General features: G+C 44.0%; 2 protein-coding genes across 3 annotated transcripts in view; one reads left to right on the plus strand and one right to left on the minus strand.

Moving 5' to 3' along the window:
* Nucleotides 1-1,287, plus strand: part of EFTUD2 (elongation factor Tu GTP binding domain containing 2) — a 38,606-nt gene extending 37,319 nt beyond the window's left edge. For both annotated transcript variants that reach the window (XM_077460082.1, XM_077460083.1), the window contains exon 28: nt 917-1,287. In XM_077460082.1, the coding sequence (XP_077316208.1) occupies nt 917-1,012 (96 nt within the window). In that variant the 3' untranslated portion in view covers nt 1,013-1,287. The remainder of the gene's footprint in view (nt 1-916) is intronic.
* A 33-nt stretch (nt 1,288-1,320) lies between these two features.
* Nucleotides 1,321-21,042, minus strand: part of HIGD1B (HIG1 hypoxia inducible domain family member 1B) — a 46,512-nt gene continuing 26,790 nt past the window's right edge. The window contains exons 3-4 of the mRNA XM_077460085.1: nt 15,484-15,618; nt 1,321-4,949 (exon numbers count right to left, since the gene is read on the minus strand). Of these exons, the coding sequence (XP_077316211.1) occupies nt 4,855-4,949; nt 15,484-15,618 (230 nt within the window). The 3' untranslated portion in view covers nt 1,321-4,854. The remainder of the gene's footprint in view (nt 4,950-15,483; nt 15,619-21,042) is intronic.

Raw genomic sequence — 21,042 nt, forward strand, 5'->3', positions numbered from 1 at the left:
AGGAGGATTTTAGCTGCTGTGTGCAACAAGGACATTTTTTTTTAAAAGCTGGAATTTAATCTGTTTTATATTTTGCTTTCCCTGGTTCCTCCTTCCCAGCCTCATTATTATGCTAATGAAATTTTTAATACAGTAGTACCTTGAATTATGACCATAATCCGTTCCAGAAGAATGCTTGTAATCTAAAGCACTCTTATATCAAAGCGAGTTTCCCCATAGGAATCAATGAAAACTCAGATAATTTGTTCCACTGAGCCACTTTTTGTCTATGCAGTACCGCATGTGACCAGAGTGGGGGGGGGTGCCGGAAACGCTCGGGAACCAAGTGTTTCCTAGTGTCTCGGAGCAGCTCCGGAGCTCTCCAAGCATCGTCAGCGCCCTCACACCTCTGGCCAAATGTGGTACTGCACACCCCAGAGGCTTGAATTCTGCTAATCTTGCGAGACAATGCTTGCAAACTGAGTCAGGATTTTTTTTTTTCTTTTAAACGGCTTATATTGCAAAACGCTGGTAAACCGCGTTACTCACAATCCGAGGTTCTACTGTATAACTTTTGTTTTCATTACATAGCTTATGGTAGACCCACTGATGTCATGACTGGGATGCTGTGCTTCTCTATGCAGATCATGGCTAGTGGGAGCAGAGCCAGCGGTTTACACGACTTTGATAAGTCACATGACTGATCTCTCTGTCTTGCTTTTTTTCCTTCACACAGACTGTTCATTTTACTAGCAAGCCACTTGGCTTCGAAGTACTTATCTCATTTATGAAGCATGTCACTGTGCTTAAAAACTGCAGGGTTTTTTTTTTTCTTGTTGTCTGGCCATATTTTGTTACATGTCAGCCAACTATTGACCCTTTGTGATGACTTATTACACAATACGTTAGTTACTCATATGATCTCTCCATATTTCAGGGTCTGAGTGAAGACGTAAGCATCAGCAAGTTTTTCGACGATCCTATGTTGTTGGAGTTGGCCAAACAGGATGTGGTCCTAAATTATCCCATGTGAGCTTAAGAGGCAGCTGTCGCCCAGATATCTGTCATTCTGAACCACCAACACCAGCCCGCCACAAACAATATTCCAGGTCAACCTTCATTATTGCAGTGTAGTGAGTCCTCACCATGGAACCCTCTGCAGTCCTGGACGTGTTCTCTGTGAGTCGGTAGAGCCCCCTGCTGGTTGTGCTTTTCACAGAACTATGACTTTTTTTACCATTGGCGCTCTTCTTGTGATGTGTACATACTGTTTATTTTTAGTTATTGAAATAAACTTTACAGATTGGATTACTGTCTGAAAATCAATCTCTGCTCTTTTGTCATAAAACACTAGGAGGCTTTATTTAAAGATCACTAAACATGGATATATATGTATATACAGATTGCGAAACGCAAATGTCTATGTAAACATTTCAGAACTAAATATATTAGATGCAATTGTCACAATCCAAGGCAGACTTGCTTTTATACACAGTGTCATTCTTCTAAAGTTTCTCATTTAAACTTCTGTACTAATATTGGTTTACTCCGTAATGCCCAGTCATAAGAGCTGATGTCTTGTACGCTCTCTCCTTTTAGGGTTTTGTCAGTGAGGTGCAAAATAAATTATTGAGGGATATTTACTAGATCTGGTGAAGCTGTGCATAGTAATCAATTTGGCTTTTAGGTTTTACTCCCCGTTCACACCGATTACAACTTTGAAATCGTTCTACTTCAGGTGCCACTTGGAAGACATCTGTGCTACTTCAACTGCTTTGCACCTAAACTTGCAAAAAGTAGTGCAGGAACTAGTTTGTTTCAAAATCAGTGTGACTCCAAAGGAGTTTGAGTCACACTGACCTCTTCCAATGTGGACAATAGGGTGCGATTTGAAACTCTTAAATCGAATGACAAGTCGCAGCGGTGTGACCGGGGGCTTATTGTCAAAGCTTAATGAACAAGCTGAAGTTTGAAGCTGATTGGTTACTATGCAAAGCTACACCATATTCTGTGTGCTCCAGTTTTAATGAATCTCCCCCATGGTGTCAAAGGAGAGAATTTGACAATAAATCATCAGAAAACTTAATATTGTGTACTCAAAATTGAAGTGTTTTTTCCAGCGGAACTCTGCTTTAAAGACCAGGGATGCCAAATGCTTACCAACTTCTGCAATTGCTAGTTACCATGCATGTTATTCTAACCCTCTGGGTCACCAACTCAACACAACTATGCAGCTCAGAAGTCCTTGTCTGCATACTTATTCTAAGTCAGTGACTCAAACCATTGAATCAAGAGAGGCTGTATGGGCAGACAGCCATGCAATGGGAACTTACCAAAGGAGAGATATGCAGTAGTCTCCATATTTTCTCATGTTGAATTTCCTTAAATTTCTATAGAAGTGCCTGGTGCTGAAGGCACAGAGTGTGTGGACATGCTTTTGTGTCAGACTGGATTTACAATTTTATACAAGTCATTGGGAATGCAAAACTAGTTTGAAGCATGTGAAATGCAGGTCAGAAGGAAATCAACTGTAGGTCAAATGCATCCGTCAATGAATTCTGAACTCAGAAGCATCTCAAACTGAAGCCAATTCTATCCACATAGGTCCCTTCTGTTGAGTTGTACTTCTACTGTGTGCAGTGTTTAAGTGCCATCTGTAATCACGCTGCTCACAATTAAATTAGTCCTCAGCAAAAAAAAAAATATTCGGTATTCGGTACATCTCTGCAAGCAGTGTTGTCAAACCTGCCCAGGTACTCCTCCCCCTCTTTTCATTTCAATAAAATAAGGGGAGGTGTCCTGTAGTCTAACAGAAGAGAACGCAAGTGTGGTTGACCACAATGCTTAGAATTTAAAGTAGTTCAGCTTAAAACTAACTCTAAATATACTGCTAGCCACATTCTAAGACTAATCTATCCCTGTAAAGAAGAAAACGCTATACATACCTTTTGTGAAGCCGGTTCAGTCCCACGCTGAGCTGTCAGTGGCGGCTTCTGTGTTTGGAGGCGTGTGCAGAAGAGGCGGCCACCAATGGAAGCCCCAACTCTATGGATGATGTCACTTCCCAGCTGTTGTTGGCTGTCTTCTAGACACAGCTTCTGCCATTGGAGCCCGGACCGGCTTCAGAAAAGGTATGTATACCGGTTTTTGTTTTACAAGGCTAAATAGGTTAGTCTTAGAATGTGACTGGCAGTAGATTTTGAGATTTTAGTTTTAGGGTGAACTTCGATCTTAAAGCGACACTAAAGGTTTGTTATTTAAATAAAATAAAATAAAAAAAGCATATCATACTTGCCTCCACTGTGCAGGTTTTTTTTACACAGAGTGGCCCTGAACCTGTTCTTCTGGGGTCCCTGGGCGGCTCCGCCCCACATCAGATAACCCCCCCCCAGGAGAAGCGATCTCCCGGGGGTTACCTTGCAGGTGTACTCCTGAGTCCAGCATTCAGCGTCCATAGAGGCTGAATGCAGTGTTCTTCCCCGACCCTGGCGCTTGCGTCATTGGATTTGATTGACGGCAGCGGGAGCCAATGGCTGCATTGCTATCAATCTATCTCTAATCAACAGCTGAGAACCCCAGACAGAAAGACGGCATGTTCCCGTGGGTCAAGTTCAAGGGGTCTGGTAAGTAAAATGGGGGGCTGGGGGGCCATTCACCGACAGGTCTTTTTTCACCTTAATGCATAGGATGCATTAAGGTGCAAAAAAACATGAACCTTAAGACCCCTTTCACACTGGGGCGTTTTTCAGGCGTTTTTCATGCGCTTTAGCGTTAAAAAATACGCCTGAAAGAAGCCGCAACTGCAATCCCAATGTAAAAGCCCGAGTGCTTTCACACCGAGATCCCTTTCATACTGGGGCGTTTTTCAGGCGCTTCAGCGTTAAAAAATACGCCTGAAAGAAGCTGCAACTGCAATCCCAATGTAAACGCCCGAGTGCTTTCACACCAAGGCGCTGCGCTGGCAGGGCGTCAAAAAAAGTCCTGCAGGCAGCTTCTTTGGAGCGGTGAATAAAGCGCCCCTTCCCATTGAAATCAATGGGAAGCGCCTGTAAAACGCCTGAAAAACGCTATTGCCAGCAGCGTTTTGTGGGCGCTTTTAACCCTTTATTTGGCCACTAGCAGGGGTTAAAAGCGCCCCAATAACGCTCGAAAAACACAGGTAAAGCGCTGCTAGTTTAAGCGGCGCTTTACGAGCGTTTTCCGGGCGCTGACATTGTGAAAGGGTTCTTAAAGCACTTGGGCTTTCACATTGGGATTGCAGATGAGGCTTCTTTCAAGCGCTTTACAGGCGCTTTTTTTAACGCTAAAGCGCCTGAAAAACGCCCCAGTGTGAAAGGGGTCTTACAACCCCTTTAAATGCAGCATTGTTCAGCATCAGGAAGTTAGGAGCTCACATGATTTCTAGCAGATCAACGTGTATTTTCTGTACTTTCAGTGTTTTTCAAAGAGGGAGTGAAGTCTTTTCAGGCTTCACATATCATCTGTCTGTGTTGTGGCAATTATATTTTCAGCCACATCTGTCAGTAATCCCAAGTAAATCAGCATAGTCTCTCCATCATAGATCATTGGTTTGGATACACTTTTCTGCATCTAACCAAGATATCTCTTTCTCCAAAAGGGCAGTAAATCTGCAGTAAGATACATTTATAGTCTTAATTTTTACTGCTGGCCAGGAAAACTGATCTTTGCTACATATCATTTTGGATAGCCTGCAGTGTGTTAGACTGTACAACAGATAAGGAGAAAATGATCTGTATGGTAAGTGTGTTGAATATATTTTGTTTTATATTCTAGCATTGCAAGACTGTAAATTGAGAGTAACCAATCAGATGAAAAATACAAGTGTTGGTTCCCTGTGATAGTTGGTTGTATAGTCTATTCCTTGGTAGAGTTTCCTTCGATTCGTTGCATGGCCTCCCTCTCTGCCTTTTGCCGCTGTCTGTATTCCTTGTACATTGCGTAGGTTGTCCCTGGGGATAAGCAGAACAAATGTTGAATACAGCACCTGCAAACACCCAACTGGGCGACAAACACCCAACGTTTGGCTACAAACCTGCAATGTAAAGCAGATCTTCTAATCGCAGATAGACTGGTACTTAAAAAATGCAAATATAAAGTTAAACAAAACCTGACCACAAAATAGCTTCAACTCTTCTGGGAAGGATGTCCACAAGGTTTAGGAGTGTGTCTATGGGAATGTTTGACTATTCTTCCAGAACGCATTTGTGAGATCAGGCACTAGTGTTGGATGAGAAGGCCTGGCTCTCACCGTCTCCGCTCTAATTCATCCCAAATGTGTTCTGTCGGATTGAGGACTGGACATTGCAGGCTAGTCAAGTTCCTCCACCACAGATTCGCTCATCCATGTCTTTATGGACCTTGCTTTGTGCACTGGTCCAAATAATTTGGTGGAGGGGGGATTATGGTGTGGGGTTGTCTTTCAAGGGTTGGGTTTGGCCCCTTAGTTCAGTGCAGGAAAGTCTTAAGGTGTCGGCATTATTTTATGCTTCCAACTTTATTGGAACAGTTTGGGGATGGCCCCTCCTGTTCCAACATGACTGCGCACCAGTCCCCAAACAACCCCACGTGCGTGTAAAGGTGGGTGTCCCAATACTTTCGGCAACAGTGTGTGTGTATTAACCACTTGCTTACTGGGCACTTAAACACCATTCTGCCCAGACCAATTTTCAGCTTTCGGTGCTCTCACACTTTGACAATTACTCAGTCATGCAACACTGTACCCAAATGAATTTTGTGTCCTTTTTTTTCCCACAAATAGAGCTTTCTTTTGGTGGTATTTGATCACCTCTGGGGTTTTTATTTTTTGCGCTATAAATGAAAAAAGACCGAAAATTTTGAAAAAAAACGCATATTTCTTTGTTTCTGTGACAGAATTATGCAAATTATTAATTTTTCTTCATAAATTTTGGCCACAATTTATACTGCTACATATCTTTGGTAAAAATAACCCAAATTAGTGGATATTATTTGGTCTTTGTGAAAGTTAGAGAGTCTACAATCTGTGGTGCGAATCGCACAAAATTGATCACACCTGATGTACTGGTGGCCTATCTCGCTTCTTGTGACCCGAACAAGTCAGGAAAGTACAAATACCCCCCAAATGACCCCTTTTTGGAAAGTAGACATTCCAAGGTATTTAGTAACTGGAATGGTGAGCTTTTTGATGTTGTCATTTTTTTCCCACAATTCTTTGCAAAATGAAGATTTTTCATTTTTTTTATTTTTCTCCACAAAATTGTCATTGTAATAGGTTATTTCTCTCACGTGGCATGTGTATACCACAAATGACACCCCAAAATAAATTCTGCTACTCCTCCTGAGTATTACAATACCACATGTGTGGGACTTTTTCACAGCCTAGCCACATAGAGAGGCCCAACATGCAGGGACCGCCATCACGTGTTCTAGAAGCATAAATTACACATCTAACTTGTTGACTACTTATTACACTTTTGAAATACCAGGACAATGACACGTGACACTGATGACAGATGGCACTGATACGTGGCAATGATGACACTTATACGTGGCACTGATGACAGATGGCACTAATATGTGGCACTGATGACAGATGACACTAATATGTGGCACTGATGACACGTGGCACTAATACGTGGCACTGATGACACGTGGCACTAATGACACGTGGCACTAATACGTGCCACCGGTGACAGATGGCACTAATACGTGGCACCAATGACGCGTGACACTGATGACAGATGGCACTGATAAGTGGCATTGATGACACGTGACACTGACAACAGATGGCACGTCACACTGACAGGTGGCACTGATGACAAATGGCACTGATATGTGGCACTGATGACAGATGGCACTAATACGTGGCACTGATGACAGATGGCACTATGTGGCACTAATAACACGTGGCACTGATGACAGATGCCACTTATACGTGGCACTGATGACAGATGGCACTGGGGACAAATGGCACTGACAACAGGTGGCACTGGGGACAGATAGCACTGCGGGCAGGTGGCACTGGGGTGGGGTGGATTGCACTGGGGCGGATGGCACTGGGGCAGGATGGCACTGGGGCAGGGTGGCACTGGGGGGGGCATGGCACTGGGGCAGGATGGCACTGGGGGGGGGGGATGGCTCTGGGGAGGATGGCACTTTTTTTACACTTTTTTTATTTATTTTTTTCTTCTGTACACTGACGGCTGCTGCAGCCGTTCTTCTCTCCCCTCTCACACGCTGTCTGTGTGAGGAGGGAGAGCGGCGCTGAGAGATGATCTCATATGTTTACATATGAGATCATCTCCCATTGGACACGCCGATCACGCTGTAAACGGCCGCTGTGATTGGCCGTTTACAGCGATCTGTGTTTGCCTGTCCCCGGGGGACACGGCAAACACAGAACTTCCGCGATGCGCGCCCGCGGCGGCGCGCATTGCGGAAGTAAACACCAGGCCGTCCAGGGACGGCCAGGCGAAGGAAGCTGCCCGCTCTAAGGCCGTCATTCGGCTATAGGGCGGGCGGGAAGCGGTTAATAAAGAAAAAAAATTCAAATATATATGCGCACACACACACAGTTTATCACAAATGTGAGTACACCCCTCACATTTTTGTAAATATTTTATTAATCTTTTCATGCGACAACACTTAAGTGTACAGCTTGTATAACAGTGTAAATTTTGCTGTTCCCTGAAAATAACTCAACACACAGCCATTAATATCTAAACTGCTGGCAACAAAAGTGAGTACACCCCACAAATTGAGCCCAATTAACCATTTTCCCTCCATGGTGTCATATGACTCGTTAATGTTACAAGGTCTCAGGTGTGAATGGGGAGCAGGTGTGTTAAATTTGGTGTTATTGCTCTCACTCTCGCATGCTGGTCGCTGGAAGTTCAACATGGAACCTCATGGCAAAGAACTCTGAGGATCTGAAAAAAAAGAATTGTTACTTTACATAAAGATGGCCTAGACTATAAGAAGATTGCCAAGACCCTGAAACTGAGCTGCAGCACGTTGGCTAAGACCATACAGCGGTTTAACGGGACAGGTTCCACTCGGAACAGGTCTTGCCATGGTCGACCAAAGAAGTTGAGTGCACATGCTCCTCGTCATATCCAGAGGTTGTCTTTGGGAAGATGTAGGAGTGCTGCCAGCATTGCTGCAGAGGTTGAAGGGGTGGGGGGTCAGCCTGTCAGTGCTCAAACCATACTCCACACACTGCATCAAATTGGTCTGCATGGCTGTCATCCCAGAAGGAAGCTTCCTCTAAAGATGATGCACAAGAAAGCCCACAGACAGTTTGCTGAAGACAAGCAGACTAAGGACTTGGATTACTGGAACCATGTCCTGTGGTCTGATGAGACCAAGATGAACTTATTTGGTTCAGATGTTGTCAAGCGTGTGTGGTGGCAACCAGGTGAGGTGTACAAAGACAGGTGTGTCTTGCCTACAGTCAAGCATGGTGGTGGGAGTGTCATGGTCTGGGGCTGCCGGCACTGGGGAGCTACAGTTCATTGAGGGAACCATGAATGCCATCATGTACTGACATACTGAAGCAGAGCATGATCTCCTCCCTTCAGAGACTGGGCTGCAGGGCAGTATTCCAACATAATGACCCCAAGCACACCTCCAAGACGACCACTGCCTTGCTAAAAAAGCTGAGGGGTAAAGGTGATGGACTGGCCAAGTATGTCTCCAGACCAAAACCCTATTGAACATCTGTGGGGCATCCTCAAATTGAAGGTGGAGAAGTACAAGGTCTCTAACATCCACCAGCTCCGTGATGTCGTCATGGAGGAGTGGAAGAGGACTCCAGTGGCAACCTGTGAAGCTCTGGTGAACTCCATGCCCAAGAGGGTTAAGGCAGTGCTGGAAAATAATGGTGGCCACACAAAATATTGACACTTTGGGCCCAATTTGGACATTTTCACTTAGGGGTGTACTAACTTTTGTTGCCAGCGGTTTAGACATTAATGGCTGTGTGTTGAGTTATTTTGAGGGTGCAGCAAATTTATACAAGCTGCACACTTACTACTTTACATTGTAGCAAAGTGTCATTTCGTCAGTGTTGTCACATGAAAAGATATAAAACATTTACAAAAATGTGACGAGTGTACTCACTTTTGTGAGATACTGTGTGTGAGTGTGTGTGTGTGTGTGTGTATATATATATATATATATATATATATATATATATATATATATATATATATATACACACACACACTTTTGTTTCACTCTATAGCCCGCTATTGATTTCTAAATCTTGCAAAAGAGATGCAAGATTTAGAATTGCTTCCTTGAAACCATGAAAATGGTCAAATATACAAGAAATCCAAGAATTCTCCCACCTGCTTGTGAAATTGATTCATTGCTTTTCCCAGGCATTAGCATAGAGCCTAATGTTTCAAGCATTTTATTTATGGTAATCTAGTTAACAAGAATGCTGCTAATTGTCCATGGGGAAGAAGGGGTCCTCTGGCTCCAGGCCTCCGCACTACTTTAAAGCTTGCTCAGATCATTTATGCTATGTTTCCTTCCCTGTCTCTTAGTCTTATCTTCCCGGGACCCATGTCCTTGCTCCCAGCGCTGTAATCCCCTGACATTCCTTGGAATACAAACTCATGCTTTTCTAGGAAATCCATCTCTAGAACCGCTTGGCCTGAGGGCTGCTGTATTGTCACATACACAAGCATATTTTCCTATAGTCAGCAAACCACACAATATACTTCCAAAACAAGATTGTACTTAGCCATATTGGTGTTTCTGAATTCCGACACGTTGTAGATATCAAGATGCTAAATACAGGAAGGAATATACATGTCATAGTTACCAACACATCAGAAAATTAGATGTTTATTTTTGGGGTGGGCAGAACCTCTAACACAGTCCTCTTCACACTAGCCCCCCCTCCCCCCCCATGTAACCCCAAACCTTCCTTAACAAAAACTTGTGCTTTGTCCTGATTTCCCCCTATCTCCTGCTTTGCCCTGTGGCTAACTGTGCATCCAGAAACAACCTTAACTTTCCCAGCCTGAATAACACAGTTTTAGCCCTTTAATTATTATTACCCTTGAAGCCTTATTCACACTATGCTGCAGTGTATGTGTTTTTGTATGTTGAGTCCTGTTACATTAGACAGGAAATTAAAAATAATGATGCAAACACACCTCAGTGCATGAAAGAAATAGATCCTGCACAATTTTTTTTCAAGGCAAGGGCAATGCAATGCGCATTTGTGCAGTGGATCGCTGCATCTTGCTGCAGATGTGTACTATAGGGGAACTAATAGATCAGACCTTTTCATCTTACGCACGCTCCATCTTTGCAAGCAAAGGTAAGCTGGTACTATACTGTAGTAATGCAGGGCGTTCACTGCTTAGTGATGGGTGGACATAAGGAAACAAAACAACTGATCCAATGTGGAGATAGGCTTTGACTTTATCCTAACATATTACAGATCTAGACATATAGCTAGTAGTAGTTGGTTACATTCAGATGGAATTTTTCTGTCATTTTGAAAACTTTTGCCTAATGGAACATTAGAACTGAAAAAAAAATCTCAGAATGGTGAAATGTCTTCAACATTATAGAACAAGTCCAGTTTAATGTGAATAACTACTTTAACTAAATCATGATAAATAAGAACCTTCACAGACATACAGTATATGCCTGTGCATTGTACCCTAATCTGTCTTGTTACAGATGGGTTCGTGGGAGGTAGCGCTGGATCGCAAGGATAGTCAATTGTACAATAATGCTGTTGGATTAAATTAAATAGGTTACTTCCAGATCATAGGGACTTTTTTTTGTTGGCACCTCAGATATCATAAGCTGATAGAGGAGTCAATTTTTATTAAATTTAAAATTATACTATATGACAAATGTATGTGGAAACCGCTCCAAATTTTTCAGTTTAGGCTTAGAAAAGCAGATCCATAACAATGGTTTGACGTAGAGTAACGCAAATGTCCTGAACTCAATTCTACTGATCACTTTTGGGATTAATTGAAATGCAGATTCTTAACCAAGTTTCTCCAACATCACTACCTGATCTCGTATATGGACAGGTCAAGCCTTTGGAAAATGCCAGTTGAGAGAGAGAAGTTAGTGGAGCCCGGTATAGTCACATAGGGGGTCAACTCCATCTAAGGCTCCCCTGGGTTTCTCACTCCTCATTGCTGAGATGCAACCAGTAAGGAGGGGGCAGGGCTGAGCTGCACTGTCAGGTCACCTGAGACCAGGTGACAGATGCACTCCGTAGGAATTGGAAGTGCATCGCTAAGATAGTGGACCCTGGGACTGACTGCTGCGGATTGTACCCAGGGAGGTTCAGGAAGCAGGTCTACTGATCCCAGTGGGAGCTGGAGCATAGATTCCCCAGGGCGCGGAGTCGAAGAGCCAGCAGGTGTTCGCCAGAGCCTCCAGTGGTGAGGATGGACTGCGCTGCAGTCTGGCTCCAGGTCGCAGCCCCTAGGATCTCACAGCTCACGCTCACGGTAGACTACAGGAGAAGGAAACAGCAGGCTGGAACAAGAAGGATAGTAAAAGGGATAAGGCAGAGGTCAGGGCAACTAGCAGACAGGAACAACAGAGTACACCCCAAAGGTTCAGGGTCACAGGCAGGGATAGTCAGGGACATGCCAAAAGGTCAAGGTCACGAGCAGACAGGAATAGTCGAGAACACGCCAAGGTCGGTAATAGAGACAAACGTAGAGCATACGGCAAGCAGGAAACAGGAAGCCAAACACACAGTGAATAAACAATGGTTGATCAGTACCGATGGCTTGCAGTGCACAGGTTAATATAGGGTCTGGGGTGGAGCCATGCTTAGAGGAGAGGTTATAAAAATCACCAGGTGGAAGTGGCTGGCCTCTTAGTCTGAACAAATGAGGAGAGGTAAGCAGACAGAGGAAGATTACTGCATAACCATAACACGCTCTCTATGGACCATTGCACAGAGCTGGTAAGTATGACATGTTTGTTGTATTTAAAAAACTCCTTTACTAACACTTTAATAATACATAAATAAAGTGAAACAATCAGCGCTACCTGGTATCCTAAAACACAAACCAACTAAATCAGCGACCTGTATATTAAAACATACATAAATGTCAATAATATTAATTAAAATAATATTAATGAATAATAATATAAAATATGAAATAGCTGCTGTATACCTATGAGCGATTCACTACACCAAACAAGTAGAGTAAAGAAAATTGCATATATAAATGGTGCATAGCTATTCTCATACAATCTGCTACACGGTGCACACAATGTATCACACTAAATTAATCTGTGCCAAAAATTGAAACGTACAATAAAATAAACATATAGTCAAAGTCCTTGTAATGCGTATTAATCCACCGCTGTGCTCCTCAACAATCTTCTCATATAAAGCAAGTGTTTCCCCCACCAGGTGAATTGTGCTCTCACCTCACTCCTATTATGTGTGCCATATATTGTAGCAGATGGGACAGAGAGGGGGAGTATATGTAGGTTCTGTCGCCCAGATGAGGTGGGTGGGTCCACATAAGTTCAGGACTTCAGAGGAGACGCCCTTAGATTCCCATGACAATGATAACTGATAAAAGGGCTGGGTTGATTGGGCTGCGCCATCCTACTGAAGAAGCTATCTTATTGGCGACACACGTAAAGCTGGGAGGAGCCCAGCCCTGAAAAGTTACGTGATCACCGAAAGCCTGAGTGGTGTGGTAAGCTCACGAGCAAGATATTAAGAAATCCTGCTTTTTTTTTTTATTTAACTTCTTGTAAGTGCAATTTTATGCAAGTATTTTAATAAATTATTTATGCAGAGAGCACTAGGTTTTCAATATCATGTGGCCAATGTAAAAAGCTTCTGAGAGAGGAAAACCATATCCAAAGATAAAAGAGGCGATATCCATCCCAGAGGGATTGGCTGGAGTTGAAAGAAAAGTCTGTGATTAATAGAAGTGAGGTGAGAGCACATTTAAAGCGGAGGTCCACCCTAAAGTGGACCTTCCGCTCATCGGAACCCTCCCCCCCTCCGGCGCCACAATTGGCACCTTTCAGGGGGGAGGGGGGTGCAGATACCTGTACAGTACAGGTATCTGCACCCACTTCCGGGTGCAGCTCTCTGCGGAAAGGGGCGTAGATTACGCCCCTTTCCGCAAGTGCCTGCCCCTTTCCGCAAGTGCCTGCCCCTTTCCGCAAGTGCCCCGCTGCCTGCTGGGAAACACACAGATCCCAGAGGCAGCGGGGACCGTCCTTATTGCGCAGCGCAACTCGCGCATGCGCAGTAGGGAACCGGGAAATGAAGCCGAAAGGCTCCATTTCCTGATTCCCATACCCAAGATGGCGGCGGCAGGACCTGAGAGACGATCTAGAGATCGGCTTCGGGTGCCGACATCGTGGGCGCGCTGGACAGGTAAGTGTCACTATTTTAAAAGTCAGCAGCTGCAGTATTTGTAGCTGCTGGCTTTAAAAAAAAAAAAAAACCCGGAGTCCCGGCGGACTCCCGCTTTAACCTGTTGGTAGAAACCAGATGAATTGTGTTTTATATGAGAAGATTGTTGAGGAGTACCGTGGTGGATTAATACATATCACAGAGACTTTCATTATATGTTTATTTTATTGTACATTTAGATTTTTGTTTTATAAGGCTACAGATTCATTTAGTGTGATACATTGTATGCACAGTGGAGCGGATTGTATGAGAATAGTGCTGCACTATATATATATATATATATATATATATATACACATATACAGTGGTGTGAAAAAGTGTTTGCCCCCTTCCTCATTTCCTGTTCCTTTGCATGTTTGTCACACTTACGGTAAGTGTTTCGGAACATCAAACCAATTTAAACAATAGTCAAGGACAACACAAGTAAACACAAAATGCAATTTTTAAATGAAGGTGTTTATTATTAAAGGTGAAAAAAAATCCAAACCATCATGGCCCTGTGTGAAAAAGTGATTGCCCCCTAAACCTAATAACTGGTTGGGCCACCCTTAGCAGCAACAACTGCAACCAAGCGTTTGCGATAACGTGCAATGAGGCTTTTACAGCGTCCTGGAGGAATTTTGGCCCACTCATCTTTGCAGAATTGTCCTAATTCAGTTACATTAGAGGGTTTTCGAGCATGAATGGCCTTTTTAAGGTCATACCACAACATCTCAATAGGATTCAGGTCAGGACTTTGGCTAGGCCACTCCAAAGTCTTCATTTTGTTTTTCTTCAGCCATTCGGTGGTGGACTTGCTGGTGTGTTTAGGATCATTTTCCTGCTGCAGAACCCAAGTTCGTTTACGCTTGAGTACACGAACAGATGGTCGGACATTCTCCTTCAGGATCTCTTGGTAGACAGCAGAATTCATAGTTCCTTTTATCACGGCAAGTCTTCCAGGTCCTGAAGCAGCAAAACAGCCCCAGACCATCACACTACCACCACCATATTTTACTGTTGGTATAATGTTCTTTTTATGAAATGCAGTGTTCCTTCTACGCCAGATATACTTGGACACACACCTTCCAAAGAGTTCCACTTTTGTCTCATCGGTCCACAGAATGTTGTCCCAAAAGTCTTGGGGATCATCAAGATGTGTTGTGGAGAAATTGAGACGAGCTTTGATGTTCTTTTTGCTCAGCAGTGGTTTTCTCCTTGGAACTCTGCCATGCAGGCCATTTTTGCCCAGTCTTTTCCTGATGGTGGAGGCATGAACGCTGACCTTAACTGAGGCAAGTGAGGCCTGCAGTTCCTTGGACGTTGTTATGGGGTCTTTTGTGACCTCTTGGATGAGTCGTCGCTGCGCTCTTGGGGTAATTTTGGGCGGCCGGCCACTCCTGGGAAGGTTCACCACTGTTCCATGTCTTCGCCATTTGTGGATAATGGCTCTCACTGTGGTTCGCTGGATTCCCAAAGCTTTGAAAATGGCTTTATAACCCTTTCCAGACTGATAGATCTCAATTACTTTCTTTCTCAATTGTTCCTGAATTTCTTTGGGTCTCGGCATGATGTGTAGCTTTTAAGGATCTTCTGGTGGACCTTACTGTGTCAAGCAGCTCCTATTTAAGTGATGCCTTGATTGTGAACAGGTGTGGCAATAATCAGGCCTGGGTGTGGCTAGAGAAATTGAACTCAGGTGTGGACAACCACAGTTATAGTATGTTTTAACAAGGGGGGCAATCACTTTTTCACACAGGGCCATGATGGTTTGGATTTTTTTTCACCTTTAATAATAAACACCTTCATTTACAAATTGCATTTTGTGTTTACTTGTGTTGTCCTTGACTATTGTTTAAATTGGTTGATGTTCCGAAACACTTAAGTGTGACAAACATGCAAAGGAACAGGAAATGAGGAAGGGGGCAAACACTTTTTCACACCACTGTATATGTGTGTATGTATATATATATATATATATATATATATATATATATATATATATATGCAACTTTAATACACAGATTCCATTGAGATTATATTTTTTACTATGACTTTGTTCTAGACATGCTTACCCAGAGCAGTGGCTCCTACCACACAGGCCTGGGCAGCGACCCGTGTATGAATCAGGTGAACAGACATCTTAATGTTGCCCCTTTCCTTCAGACGGTAAAGGCCATAAGCTACTATGACGAAAAAGCCAGCCAGGCCTGTAGAATAGAAGAATCAATGAACAGGTTACTGACATGGTTTTATTAAAGTAGAACTATAAGCAAAACTGTTTTTTTTTTTTCATTTTGTTCAGAGCAAGGCAAGGTTATAACCCCTGTTTAACTTTTTTATTTTTTCACTATCTGCGTCCTATTGTAGAGATTTCCCTTTACTTTCTGTACCATATCCAATCAGGAAGTGAGATAAAATCCCTGCAAATTAAGGGAATCCCTTAGGGGACTCCCAGGACACCAGAACCAGTGTCCTTGATTGGAAGGCTTTTCTGTGGACGGCTGGCCGGCCACGAGCGAGCGTGAGCAGGAGACACACAAATCCCTGTTCGGTTCTGAGAGGAATGACAGATCGTGTGTTCCTATTAGCTAGGAACCACAATCTGTCACTTCCTCTAGTCAGTCCCCTCCCCCTTCAGTTAGAATCACCTCCCAGGGGACACAGTTAATCTCTTGATCGCCCCCTAGTGTTAACCCCTTCACTGCCAGTGACATTTTTACAGTAATCATTTTTTTTTTATAGCACTGATCGCTGTATAAATGACAATGGTCCCAAAAATGTATCAAAATTGTCTGATATGTCCACCATAATGTTGCAGTCATGATAAAAATAGCAGATCAATGGCATTACTAGTAAAAAAAGAATAATAATAAAAATGCTATAGATCTATCCCCTATTTTGTAGACGCTATAACTTTTGCACAAACCAATCAATATATGCTTATTGCAATTTTTTTTTTACCAAAAATATGTAGAAAAATACATATACATATCGGCCTAAACTGAGAAAAAATTTACTTAAAAAAAAATAAAAAATGGGGATAATTATTATAGCAAAAGTACAAAATAATGCGTTTTTTTTTTTTTTCAAAACTGTCGCTTTTTTTGTTTGTTTATAGGGCAAAAAATAAAAACCACAGAGGCGATCAAATACCACCAAAAGAAAGCTCTATTTGTGGGAAAAAAAGGACATCAATTTTGTTTGGCTGTAACATCGCATGACTGCGCAATTGGCAGTTAAAGCGACACAGTTCGAATCGCAAAAAGTGCTCTGGTCAGGAAGGGGATAAATTCTTCTGGGGCCGAAGTGGTTAACATAGAAGTAACAATACAATTCTTAGAAATAATAAGGTATTACATGAATATATTGTTTTACCTTCCAAAGTATTTGTAATTTTGGCAATCTAGAGATTTGCACACATCTTTCACACTTGTTCAGCTTAATTGAACAAGCTGAAGTTAGAAGCTGATTGGCTACCATGCACAGCTACACCAGATTTTTCACTCTCCAGTTTTAGTAAATCAACCTCACATAGTCGCCAATTAAAAGGGTTGTAAAGGCAGAAGGTTTTTTTTTTTTTTATCTTAATGCATTATATGTATTAACCACTTCAGCCCCGGAAGATTTTTCTGCTCAATGACCAGGCCATGTTTTGCTATTCGGCACTGCATCGCTTTAACTGAAAACTGCGCGGTCGTGCGGTGCCGTACCCAAACAAAATTGATTGATCTGTTTTTCCCACAAATAGTTTTTTTTTTGGTGGTACTTGATGACCTCAGTGGTTTTTATTTTTTGCGCTATAAACAAAAAAAGAGTGACAATTTTGAACAAAAAAAAAACACATGTTGTGCGTTTTGCTATAATACATATCCCCTATTTATCTTTAAAAAAGCCATATTTTTCCTCAGTTTAGGCCGATATGTATTCGTCTACATATTTTTGGTAATAAAAATTGCAATAAGCGTATATTGATTGGTTTGCGCAAAAGTTATAGCATCTACAAAATAGGGGATAGATGTATGGCGTTTTTATTATTATTTTTTACTAGTAATGACGGCGATCTGCGATTTTTATCAGGAATGTGACATTATGTCCGACACTTTTGACACAGTTTTGAAACTATTGACAATTATACAGTGATCAGTGGTATAAAAATGCACTGATTACTTTGTAAATGTCACTGGCAGGGAAGGAGTTAACACTAGAGGGGGCGATCAAGGGGTTAAATGTGTTCCCTGACTACTGTGTGTTCTAATTGTGGGTCGGAGGGGACTGACTATAGGAGATGACAGATTTTATTTCCTAGCTATTAGAAACTCACGATCTGCCTTGCCTCTCCTCACAGAACAATGATTTGTGTGTTTGCACACACACATACCTGTTCTGCCTCTTGTGCCTGCGATCGCGCACGGCTGGCGGTCATCGCGACCGTCGGCCAAGAGCATCGGCCCCCCTGCAATGTAGCAGGAGCACGCCTGCTATCCCGCTTAAAGGAGCCGAGGTGCAGCTACGAGGGTTTGAGGGATTGTGCTGACCTGTCGCAGTATAATGATGGCAGCTGGCCGGGCAAGTGGTTAAAGTAGAACTTCAGTAATTTTTTCAACTTTCCATCTATTAAATCTCCTTGTTTTAACTTTGGATAGTAAAACATTTTTTCTACCAGTAAATACCTTATACAGCCCACTTCCTGCTTCTTGTCTGGTCATTAGCCTAGGCTTATGACATCATGCACAGCTCTCTCTCTCACTTTCATGAGAGTTTGCTGGGAGGGGAGGGGGGATGAGTCATAAGAGGGCTAATGAGAGCTGGAGGTGTGCCTCTGTGTAAGTCAAGGAAGTGAACAGGCAGCAACTTCAGCTGCCCGCAGTTAAAATGGATGCAGCCAGACTCCGTGGAGGGAGATTTCTGCAGCATATTTGGCAAGTGCAGAATCACAGTATATTTAAAATAATATGCAAAGTAGTTGGATGGAAGCTTCGGAATGGCAAAGATGTTTTTATTACAAATTATGTGAGCAGACTGCAGTTCCTCTTTAAGTTAAAAAAAAAACATTCTGTGTGTAGTAGCCCCCCCCCAGCACCCCCTAATTACTTACCTGAGCCTTATCTCTCTCCAGGGATGTCCACGAGTGTCTAAGCCAGTGATGGCGAACCTTGGCACCCCAGATGTTTTGGAACTACATTTCCCATGATGCTCAACCACACTGAAGTGTGCATGAGCATCATGGGAAATGTAGTTCCAAAACATCTGGAGTGACAAGGTTCGCCATCACTGGTCTAAGCCATCCAGGACACTCCTCTTGATTGGCTGAGACACAGCAGCGGCGCCATTGTTCCCGTGGCTGTCAGTTAAAGTCAGCCAATCAGGGGAGAGAGGTGGCAGGGCCGGGTCAGGGCTCCATGTCTGAATAGATACAGGGAGCTGTAACACGGCTCAGGTGCCCCCATTAGAAGATGCTGGCTGTAGGGGCGCTCGGCAGGAGGGAGTAGCCAGGTGTAGCGAAGAGGGACCCGAGAAGAGGAGGATCCAGGCTGCTCTGTGCAAATCCAACTGCACAGAGGAGCTAAGTAAAACATGTTTGTTTTGTTTTTTAAATGAGCCTTTACAATCACTTTAACCACTTGCCGACCGCCGCACGACGATATACGTGGACAGAATGGCACGGGCAGGCATATGGGCGTATATATACGTCCCTGCCTTCCCGCGGGTGGGGGGCCCGATCGGGCCCCCCCCGGTGCCTGCGGCGGTCGGTATCCGTTCAGGAGCGATCCGGGATGAGGGGGCGGCCATTCGTTCATGGCCACCCCCTCGCGATCGCTCCTGACGAATGGAAGTGAGGCGTGACATCACTTCCTCTCCTGTAATGTAAACACAGGAGAGGAAGTGATGTAATCTCTCCTCCGTGTCGGTATTTTTCGTTCCGGCACCGAGGAGAGAGGATCGGTGAGTTGCACCAACACGACACTACACAGTAGAACATGCCAGGCACACTCACACCCCCCCCTTCACCCCCCGATCACCCCCCCAATTACCCCTGCCCCCCCAGTCACAGTGACACCAATTGCATTTTTTATTTTTTTTTGCATTGGTGTCATTTGTGACTGAAATAACTGTTAGGGCAGTTAGGGTTAGCCCCCTTTAGTTCTAAGGTACCCCCCTAACCCCCCCAATAAAGGTTTAACCCCGTGATCACCCCCCGTCGCCAGTGTCACTAAGGCTGGGTTCACATTGCAGCGGTTTATGAGAGCGGATGTGATTCGCACCGCACTGCAGTGGAAATCACATCCGATCTCTGTGTGATTCGAGTTCAGCCATACAGATAGTATGGCTGAATTTGCGTCGCACCCGCCGCAAATTCGCACAGGACCCTTTTTTTGGTCCGCAGCAGAATCGGATCGCATGGGTGTTCACACCATGCGATCCGAGTTTGCAGATCGCACTGCGATATGCGAACTGATCTGGGGGTGTCATTAACATTTCACTGACACTCCCAGCAGTTCGCATAGGGCAGTGTGAACTGCCGCCGGGAGGCATGCGATGCGGGAACCCGCCGCGGATTCGTGGCGTTCCCGCATCGCTCCAGTGTGAACCCAGCCTAATAAGCGATCATTTTTCTGATCGCTGTATTAGTGTCACAGGTGACGCTAGTTAGGCAGGTAGGTATTTAGGTTCGCCGCAGCTTTTTATAGCGCCAGGGACCCCCATATACTACCGCATAAAGCCCCCTGATTGCCCCCTAGTTAACCCTTTCACCAGTGATCACCATATAACTGTTACAGGTGACGCTGGTTGGTTAGTTATTTTTTTATAGTTTCAGGGCACCCGCCATTTATTACCTAATAAAGGTTTAACCCCCTGATCACCCGGCGGGTGTCATTTGTGACTGTAATAACTGTTAGGGCAGTTAGGGTTAGCCCCCTTTAGTTCTAAGGTACCCCCCTAACCCCCCCAATAAAGGTTTAACCCCGTGATCACCCCCCGTCGCCAGTGTCACTAAGGCTGGGTTAACATTGCAGCGGTTTATGAGAACAGATGTGATTCGCACCGCACTGCAGTGCAAATCACATCCGATCTCTGTGCGATTCGAGTTCAGCCATACAGATAGTATGGCTGAATTCGTGTCGCACCCGCCGCAAACTCGCACGGGACCCTTTTTTTGGTCCGCAGCAGAATCGGATCGCATGGGTGTTCACACCATGCGATCCGAGTTTGCAGATCGCACTGCGATATGCGAACTAATCTGGGGGTGTCATTAACATTTCACTGACACTCCCAGCAGTTCGCATAGGGCAGTGTGAACTGCCTCCAGGAGGCATGCGATGCGGGAACCCGCCGCGGATTCGTGGCGTTCCCGCATCGCTCCAGTGTGAACCCAGCCTAATAAGCGATCGTTTTTCTGATCGCTGTATTAGTGTCACAGGTGACGCTAGTTAGGCAGGTAGGTATTTAGGTTCGCCGCAGCTTTTTATAGCGCCAGGGACCCCCATATACTACCGCATAAAGCCCCCTGATTGCCCCCTAGTTAACCCTTTCACCAGTGATCACCATATAACTGTTACAGGTGACGCTGGTTGGTTAGTTATTTTTTTTATAGTTTCAGGGCACCCGCCATTTATTACCTAATAAAGGTT

This window comes from Lithobates pipiens, unplaced genomic scaffold (assembly GCF_037356315.1).
Source record: "Lithobates pipiens isolate NorthernLeopardFrog02 unplaced genomic scaffold, aLitPip1_a1.2 Scaffold_28, whole genome shotgun sequence".
Taxonomy (NCBI): domain Eukaryota; kingdom Metazoa; phylum Chordata; class Amphibia; order Anura; family Ranidae; genus Lithobates; species Lithobates pipiens.